The sequence below is a fragment of the Montipora foliosa genome, chromosome 10, assembly GCF_036669935.1.
Source record: "Montipora foliosa isolate CH-2021 chromosome 10, ASM3666993v2, whole genome shotgun sequence".
Lineage (NCBI taxonomy): Eukaryota > Metazoa > Cnidaria > Anthozoa > Scleractinia > Acroporidae > Montipora > Montipora foliosa.
In genome coordinates, this window is record NC_090878.1 from 18,569,805 (window position 1) to 18,579,804 (window position 10,000).

The window sequence follows — 10,000 nt, forward strand, 5'->3', positions numbered from 1 at the left end:
ATTAAGGGCTTTGCACAACGAGCCTAAATTTTCATGAACACGACCAAGCCAATAGCAAGCGATTCCCTGTCCTACTGGATCCTCCGTTTCGTCGCAAATAGTAAGATATTGTTCGTTAAAGAGAAGAGCATTTTCAAGCTCACCAATTCTGCCATAAGCATTCCCGAGATTGCCATAGGCCTTTCCCTCCCCGGACCTATCCCCTACTTCCTTTGCAATGCTAAGAGATTGTTCATGATACTCTATGGCCCGCTTAAAATTGCCAAGACTGCGATAAATGATGCCGAGATTACCATTGGCCCATCCCTCCCCGGACCTATCCCCTACTTCTTTTGCAATGCTAAGAGATTGTTCAAGATACTCCAAGGCTCGCTTAAAATTGCCCAGACTGTGATAAGCGTTGCCGAGATTACCATTCGCACAGCCCTCCCCGACCCTATCCCCTACTTCTGTTGCAATTCTAAAATGTTGTTCATGATACTCTATGGCTCGCTTAAAATTGCCCAGACTTTGATAAACGATGCCGAGATTACCATTGGCCCCTCCCTCCCAGGCCCTATCCCCTACTTCTTTTGCAATGCTAAGAGATTGTTCATCATACTCTATGGCTCGCTTAAAATTGCCCAGACTGAGATAATCGAGACCGAGATAACCATTGGCCCTTCCCTCCAAGGCCCTATCCCCTACTTCTTTTGCAATGCTAAGAGATTGTTCATGATACTCTATGGCTCGCTTAAGATTCCCCAGACTGTAATAAGCCCCGCCGAGGCTACCACTGGCCTTTCCCTCCCCGGCCCTATCCCCTAATTCTTTTGCAATGCTAAGATGTTGTTCATGATACCCTATGGCTCGCTTAAAATTGCCAAGACTGTGATAAGCGTTGCCGAGATTACCATTGGCCGTTCCCTCCCCGGCCCTATCTCCTACTTCTTTTGCAATGCTAAGATGTTGTTCACGATACTCTATGGCTCGCTTAAAATTGCCAAGACTGTGATAAGCGTTGCCGAGATTACCATTGGCCGTTCCCTCCCCGGACCTATCCCCTACTTCTTTTGCAATGCTAAGATGTTGTTCATGATACTCTATAGCTCCCTCAAAATTGCCGAGACTGTGATAAACATTGCCGAGATTACCATTGGCCGTTCCCTCCCCGGCCCTGGTACCTACTTCTTTTGCAATGCTAAGAGATTGTTCATGATATTCTCTGGCTCGCTTAAAATTGCCCAGACTGTGATAAGAGTTGCCGAGATTCCCATTGGCCGTTCCCTCCCCGGCCCTATCCCCTACTTCTTTTTCAATGCTAAGATGTTGTTCGTGATATTCTATGGCTCGCTTAAAATTGCCCAGACTGTGATGAGCGTTGCCGAGATAACCATAGGCTACTCCCTCCCCGGCCTTATCCCCTACTTCTTTTGCAATGCTAAGACGTTGTTCGTGATACTCTATGGCTCGCTTAAATTTGCCCAGACTGTGATAAGCGTTGCCAAGATTACCATTTGCACTGCTCTCCCCAGCCCTATCCCCTACTTCTTTTGCAATGCTAAGATGTTGTTCATGATACTCTATGGCTGGCTTAAAATTGGACAAACTGTAACAAGCGTTGCCGAGATTACCATTGGCCCATCCCTCCCCGGCCCTATCCCCTATTTCTTTTGCAATGCTAAGATGTTGTTCATGATACTCTATGGCTCGCTTAACATTGCCCAGAATGTGATAAGCGTTGCCGAGAATACCATTGACCCTTCCCTCCCCGGCTCTATCCCCTACTTCTTTTGCAATGCTAAGACGTTGTTCATGATACTCTATGGCTCGCTTAACATTGCCCAGACTTTGATAAGAGTTGCCGAGATTACCATTGGCCCTTCCCTCTCCGGCTCTATCTCCTACTTCTTTTGCAATGCTAAGAGATTGTTCATGATACTCTATGGCTCGCTTAAAATTGCCCAGACTGAGATAAGCGTTGCCGAGATTACCACTGGCCCTTCCCTCTCCGGCTCTATCTCCTACTTCTTTTGCAATGCTAAGACGTTGTTTATGATACTCTATGGCTCGCTTAAAATTGCCCAGACGGTGATAAGCGTTCCCGAGATTACCACTGGCCCATCCCTCCCCGGCCCTATCCCCTACTTTTTTTGCAATGCTAAGATGTTGTTCATGATACTCTATGGCTCGCTTATTATTGCCCAGACTGTGATAAGCGTTGCCGAGATCACCATTGGCCCTTCCCTCCCCGACTCTATCCCCTAATTCTTTTGCAATACTTAGTTGTTGCTTGAGGAACTTTCTGGACTTTTTAAAATATCCCAGACTGCGATAAGCGGTGCCGAGACTGCCACAGACTTTTTCCTCTCCAGCACTGAAACCTATTTTCTTAAAAATCCTTAATGCTTCTGTGTAATCCTTCTTCGCCTGTTCAAAGTAAGCCAAGCCATAATAATAATTGCCTAAATTCAAATATGCAATACCCTCCTCTTTTCTGTTTCCCTCTTTTCTGGCAACACTAAGCTCTTTTATATGCTGCTCAAAAACGTTCATCGTGTTGTCTGCCATTCTTGATTACAATAACTATTGAGAACAAGGAAGGTCATCTTTGAAAAAGAGAGCGCTCCTTGAAAAATACAAAAGAAAGTATGAGAAGTTCAATGCACTGACCACAAATGCTGAGGGTACGTAACCAAACCAACACAAAAGACACCGCATGTCACTGAGTCTAACAAAGACAATAGAGCTAATTGGCGAAGTCAATGTGTACCCAATTCAAATCACACGGGATTAAGATTCTTTCATGCATTGTATTTGCATGATAATGTAGCATTCATATTTAAATGATATGGAAATACCTGGAACAAAACGTTTTGTTCCCAAAGGGTTTGAATTGGGTACAACATTGAGTTAGCCGATTAGGTCTGTTTTCTACTGTTGACGTCAAACTTTCTTCTTCATTTGCTGAGCCCTTTGTTTGATTTAAACTGAATTTTTAAAGCCGGAATTGACCGCACATAATAGACGTATATAAATGGCATAAATTTTGTCCCATATTAGACTTAACTCAGGCAAAGTAACACTGTTGTCATTTGTCATCAGATGTTCCTGATCAAATCAAATTGCTCGTGTGAGACCGGTGTTTCAAGCTGTTGGTCAATCACTTTTTATGACATACAGACTGCTCTAAATGTCCCCTGGACTCTCAAAGTTGCTCTAGAAAGTAATTATCTACAACCGTCCGGTAAGTAGCTTAAATAAATTACGTATTTATCACATTATACATTATACTAAGTTTATGTTTTCTCTACATTACGTATTTACTAACTCTTTACCACTGATTACCTGCACAAGAAGTCATCTTGCGCTCGATGGCAGTGAACATCTCATAGGTGTATGTGTTTATTTATATTCTAAGGCCTTTGTTACGGTGGATAAAAAAATTCTGTTTCATCAATGTGAACTCTAAGGGCGTAATTTTTTTGGTTTAACGGTCATTAATATACGCACCCGCGCTCCGGGAGGATCCATTCTGGTTCCCTCATTTTCTTATTCTATGTTCATGACCTCAGTGATGTATTCAAACAAGAGCAAATAAGGGGACAGAGAAGGAGGCTCAGTGCATTGGTCGGGATATGTTATGTCTACGAAAGTTATGTTTAGACGAGCGGAAGTCTTTGTTCATAGTCTGTCTTCCAAGACGTCCGCATAAAGTCTTGTCCTCTTTCTTTTTAAGTCCACTTCGTCCGCCATTACATGAAATCTTTGCCTTTCTTTCAAACATCAGACAGAGGTTGGTCTGCATGCGGACGTCTTGGAAGAAAGACTTCTGCTAGAACAAAAACTTCCGCTCGTCTAAAAATAACTTTCGTGGACATGACATATCCCAAGGGCTGGACTGGGAGCCTCCCTCTCTGTCCCCTCGTTTTCTCTTGATTCAAACTACCAGACCTGATTTTATTTGCAATTGCTGATATGACGATGCTAGTCTCTTAGGTCTACTGTATTTATTTGGTAACCTTATTGAAGGCAAAGAAACTTCCACTGAACTTTTAGAAAACTAATTCTTTATTCTATTAAGGCTTCGAGAGAAAATACATCCTCTTTTAACGCAAATCTGCAAAAAAAGCTTAAAGAATTGAACACATCATAGAATGGCCTTTCTTGGGGATGTGCTTGACTAACATCTTTCTTGGAAACCTTAATTCCTCAGTTGCCTTACAAAATCTCTGAAGCTACATTGTATAGCATTTTATTTCAAGTATAGTTCTTCTACTAAATTTTGTTTCAGAATTCTGTGCTACTGTAAATTTCGTTTGTCCTTATAGTCATTATTGTATTATTGTGCATGTTCATAGTCTTGTCTCTTTGCAAAGCGTGCAGTCAAAATAATTCCTAAATCAATCATTCAGACCCAATCTTCAAAGAATTAGAACTATCAAATTTCCGGATATTAGATTACAAGAACTAAGCAAATTTACGTATTCTGATCAACATTCTCTTCTACCATCAATGTTATATTCATAATTTTCTATTGAAAACCACGTCTATGACTTTTTCACTAGATTTGAAGAATGATTGTCCCCTTCAATTCTCTAGAACTATTTTTCGCAACTTCAGTTAACTTCCCTGATGCATACTTCCCTTTTTTGCAATGGAAACACTAAACAAACAAAACTAAACCATTAAAACACTCTTCAGATTTATCAAATTGTATGACACCCACGTTGAAATAGGAAGACGAGTAAGGCTTCGAGAACGCTATCTAAAAACATCATTTACCGTTATTTTAATAATTTCGTGAGTATTCCAAGTCGTTTGGCGTGAAAGGTGCACATAAACATTCCTGAACTAAACTTGTCATGAACGCGTTGCTAGTGTTTTGGGAGAAAATTGAAAATTCATCGTCAGGTGCTTTAGTCCTCCACAAGACCTCAAATTTGATCATTTCACGTCGTTATCAAGACGAGAACGGCAAAGAAATGTATCAAAATAAAAAACGCACGTGCAGCGCGTGCAAAACTATTGTTTTTGCTAATTGAACTTATTGTTATGTTGCGTTCTCGTAGCCGTTGTCGTTGTCCTTTCTTAGACCCAGTCCACGCGCATCCGGGTATTTTTGAATCCTCAACTTTTTCTTTCCGGATTCAACAACAACTTTATTTCGCATTTGAGTGGTTTACAGTGATTGAAAATTTACCTAAACTAAACAAAGAAATGAAAATATTCTCATCCAAACCTAGCGTATTCAAATCGAATTTGCCCGTACACGCATCCGAATCACGCTAGTACTCAGGACTCCTCCAGGAAACAGAGCCAACAAAGCATGCGCCATAAAGAAATAATATTACCCTCGGCAGCCACCTTGAGAATTGATCTCACGGCAAGGAGCTGAGCTCGATCTTCTTACGCCATACGGAAAAAAAAATTCCAGATTTAGCGTCCACAAGGTTTGCATTCATAGCGGATTCAAAAATATCCACTCTGGAGAGCGTATTCAAAAAGTTGGGCGTACGTTCAGGAACTATTGGACTGTCACATCATAGAAGAAGTCAATGAGCCCGCACCATGGATCACCCCAATAGTAATCATTCCAAAGGCGGATGGTGACATTCATTTGTGCATCGACATGAGGCGAGCAAATGGGTCCATACCGAATATCAACTGTAGGTGAGTTGCTGCACAACATGAATGGTACAAAGGTTTTTAGCAAGCTAGAGTAAATACATTTAGCTGTAACTTCAGCAGTCAAGGGTCACGCCAGATCACCACCCTCGTAACACACAAAGGCCATACACAATTATACACAGTTTTAAATGTTTGGCGCCAGTTCAGCAAATGAGCTCCACCAACATGGGATATCCACTGCTCAACAAGAGATATTTACACGACTCTGCGCAGAACCATGGAACGCCTGAAGTAGCATGGCTTCCCTTTCAATGTTGACAAATTCCTGTTTAGTTTACAGTGCTTATGGGCATCATCCTGTCTGGGAGAAAGGAATCGGCCCGAGAGAGGAAAGAGCGTATAGCTCTGCAAGAAAGAAGCGAGCCTGCAAGAGTCAGCAAAGTAAGAAGCTTTCTAGGGCTGGCTAATTACAGCAGCGCATTCATTCCCCGTTTCGCAACCATCACAGAGCTGTTCCAAACGCTGCGCCCGCATCGAACGTTGAGTGATCCACCTACAACCCTTCAATGTGACTGAATGGCCCTCTTTCCTGTATGTTAAATCACAATAAAGCAGCAAACCATCATCATCGAGCAGAAGAGTATCCGATTTGCAGCCACCAGGGCCACACGTACTTAAGGCCCTCACTACAATAGCCTCCCACGGCTGCTGAAACGAAAAACCACTTCGTTCAACGGCCACTATTAAAAGAAACCCAATGAGCAGTGACTAATTGTGTTGTGTATAGCCAATCACATGCTGCGAAGGAATGCCATTCAAAACAAGAGTTCACGCAAAATTGGAAAATAGCCCCTGATTGGCCCGTAATCCACGAACGGAAGTGATTTTTGGTTTTCCCAGATGTTAGTGGGGGAGTGTATCACTACAAGAGAAGTTGCAGAAACATCTGCTGTGGATGAAGAGTTGAAAGCTCTGAGAAAGGCAATCAAAATTGGTCGATGAGAGGAATGCAAGGCTTATGCAGCAGCTGCAGGTGATCTGTGTGTAATGAACAAATAGTCCAAAGATGTACCCGCACTCAGTACTACCAAGATAGCTAAGATCTCAAGCAATTGCCTTGATCCATGAGGGAGGGACACTTGGAAATTGTCAGGACATATCAAAATCAGAGAAGTAAAGTATGGTGGCCGTGCATGGATAAGGCAGTGGAAAAATTCTGCAAATCCTGCTATAAGTGTCAGCTGGTTGCTCGTCCAAATCCACCAAAGCCATTGAAGCCAAGAGCATTGCCAGAATGCCATTGGCAAGACCTACAATCCTGGTCAAAACTGTCGGGACAATTCGTGCTTTTCCCCCTCCCCCCATTACAATGTTGATTTTTCACGGTCTCCAAAATCAAGATCCGTTCATCGATCGCTGGCATGTTTCAACATTGTCTGGGGGGAAGGGCGCAAAAAAGGCAGCGAAAGAAGAACAAACGCTGCTCATATAACGAAGGAAGCATGTACAGTAAATTGTCTACTTTTTGCCCAAAATTTGACAAGTGTCCCGAAGTGTTTTGACCCGGATTGTAGTTGTACATCTTTAAGACCACTCCCAACTGGACACTCGATTATGGTCATTGTTGACTACTACAGCCATTATTTCGAGTATGTGGTCATGACATAAACCACCAGTGAGAAAGTAATTGACAATGTAGAAGATAATCATAGCCACCATGGTCTTCTCTTCTTAACAATGAAGTCACACAATGAACCTCAGTTCAGCACAAATGAATGCCAGGTATACTGTAAGCAGAATGGAATTGTGCCCCTTAAAACAGGGTTGTTATTAAGGGCTGGGGGCCGGGGATTACCCCTGGCTACTGGGACCATGACCCCAGGCTACTTTAAAATAGAACCAAAAATAGCTTATAGAAAGTCTACATTGAGAATGAAATATCTATGTAAGAAAATGAGTAAACTTGATATTTCTGAAACACGTACGAGAAACCTATGCTTTACAATAAATCTACGTTGGAATTCGTCCACAAAAAGTTTAAAGACCTTCGAGAGGTTTCCGTTGAGAAATGTCAGCGTCAATGTAGGCACACAACTCTCAGTTGTCAATTTCAATATGTCAAGAATTGAGGCAGAAGAAACTCGAGACCTTTTTTTACGAGTGCAGCCTCAAGTTAATCGAATCAAACAAATGTAGACCCCAATATCTGCCCATTTAAGTATGATCACTCGGACCTTTGTTTCTTCCTTTCCTATTTCTATCGGGCAGAAATGCATCACGCCAAACAGTCAGGAAAAACAGAAGTGCCATTTTTCACTGCAAACGTATATTTCACTGCAATACGTCTGCATTCGCGGGCTAACTGTCAGAGCGGCGCGAAAAATTTTGGCACGGAATGTTCTGGAGGTACAGTACTTATCATGTTCGTGTTAAAATTATTATGATTGGGAAGAAACCATGGTAAAAAAAAAAAAAAAAAAAAAAATCAAGGACAACGTGAAACTTGCAACTCTTTTCCTTGGAACAAAGCTGGGGATTTTAGGACACCTGAATCTTATATCCAAATATAAATATCCATGGACAAAAATAAGATCGAAGGTGCACAAACGGGAAAATGTGAGCTACGTTACATCCAAAAAACCTCAGCTCTTAACCAGAGTAAAATGCTTCAAGGTCATGAGCTTCTGGTCAAAATTAACTCATAACTTCAGAATTTGTATGATAATGTATGTTTGCGCTTTTGCATTTGGTTTGCTGTTAACTTCGATGTTTGACCCAACAATCTTCTTTAATTTTAGTTCATCTCATGTGAAGTCCCATGCTTGGCGGCCAGGTCCTATCACAAGATCAGTTTTTACAAATTATCTTGACATGGCTGGTAACAGAGAAGTGTATCAAATACAAAGAAACAGCAAGTTTACTTTGACCTGGCTTTTGAACTCTGAATAACCAAAACTTAATGCAAACAAAGCGTTAACGATTAGCCAAAGTTAAAACTCAAGTTCTGCCCGTTATGTTGATGTGTTTCTGCTAAAAAACCAACATAACGTCTCCATACTAAACTCTTTCAATTTTGATGGCAAATTTTGATGAAAACCCTTTTAGAGAATACCACAAATCTCTGAGACCTGGCTTGGTTGTTTTAACTGTTCTAATTCTAAATCATTTATTTATTTACTTATTTATTAGCGGAAGCGACAATCAATTAAGAAAACAAAAAAAGACCCATTTATGAATAACTACATATATATGGCTGGTTGTAAAATGCGCAATAAGTCACAGGAAAGGTCCATTTTGTCACCAAGGGAATCATTTCTGAGACTTTCAAAAAGCCAAAAGTCATTATCCGTGAGTTTTTTGTTCAAAGCTTCACATTATTTCTCATTAAATCCCTCAATATTAAACAGCTGAAGGCATGCATTTATGGGATGAAATGCAGTCGAGTCATCTCAAATCAAAAATGCCAGGAGATACATGTACCATTCCGAATTCAAAAGCTTTTAATTAGACTCAAATCAATTTTAAAAAATACTGCTATGCATGTACAGTGTTTTTGTAGCTGCACGCATCCTTTGCAGAATGAGGAATACAAGAATACATGCTATTCATATGCCAACAAGTGGATGCATATTGATTTCTAGAATCTACACTTGCAGATTTGCCTCAATTTAAGCTTAAAACCCTGAGCACTTACAAGTATTACTTTCAATTCTTCGTTCATCCAACAGGGAAAATTGAATCATATATGGATCACAAGTGTATGGAAAAAGGGTGTCTTTTACATGAATAATGGCAGTGATATTTTTCACTGTAACCCACAAACATAACATATAGCACAAGTTATACGTAATCAGAGTTTGTTTGCATCACGTGGGTCATATGTGTACATTGTATAAAATAAAGATTTAAGTAATGATGAGCAACTTACCACTGTTGGTCCAAACGGATGCTCTTTTGTGTGAGCTCACACAGTGGCTTCGTCAAGGGAAAGAACTCTGCAATGGTAATTTGATGAGGTTATTACACTTGTCTATCAAAATTAGTCTCTGAATAAATACTTCTATAAGGTTTGACTCTCCTAACAAAAATAATTTACCAGTAGGCCCACACACATCAGCATGCAAACAGAGCGTCATAACTGAGGAATAAAGCTGCACCTCTTAAGAGATACATGTACAGTAACTGTACACGTGGTGTAAATTATTCCCACCCATCCATTGGTAGTGTTCTAAGTATCTTATTCTGAAGTGGATAGTCGTAGTGGAAAATACTACCCATTCACTTGAAATGTTAAGTATATTCTAAAGCGGATAAATTTTATGCTGATACACAGTAAAAATAGTTTAAATATCAATTATAGTATAGAAATGGTCAAGTAGTTGGATACACG

The 10,000-nt window shown here is 40.8% G+C and overlaps 1 protein-coding gene across 3 annotated transcripts in view; it reads right to left on the reverse strand.

The window, feature by feature from the left end:
- LOC137972468 (tetratricopeptide repeat protein 28-like) overlaps positions 1-10,000 on the reverse strand; it is a 24,084-nt gene that overhangs the window by 3,443 nt on the left and 10,641 nt on the right. For 2 of the 3 annotated variants that reach the window (XM_068819219.1, XM_068819218.1), the window contains exons 4-5: positions 9,539-9,605; positions 1-2,608 (exon numbers count right to left, since the gene is read on the reverse strand). The exon at positions 1-2,608 is cut by the window's left edge and continues 1,399 nt beyond it. In XM_068819219.1, the coding sequence (XP_068675320.1) occupies positions 1-2,550 (2,550 nt within the window). In that variant the 5' untranslated portion in view covers positions 2,551-2,608; positions 9,539-9,605. Of the gene's footprint in view, positions 8,447-9,538; positions 9,606-10,000 lie in introns of all 3 variants that reach the window. The other variant, XM_068819220.1, reaches the window with a different exon arrangement.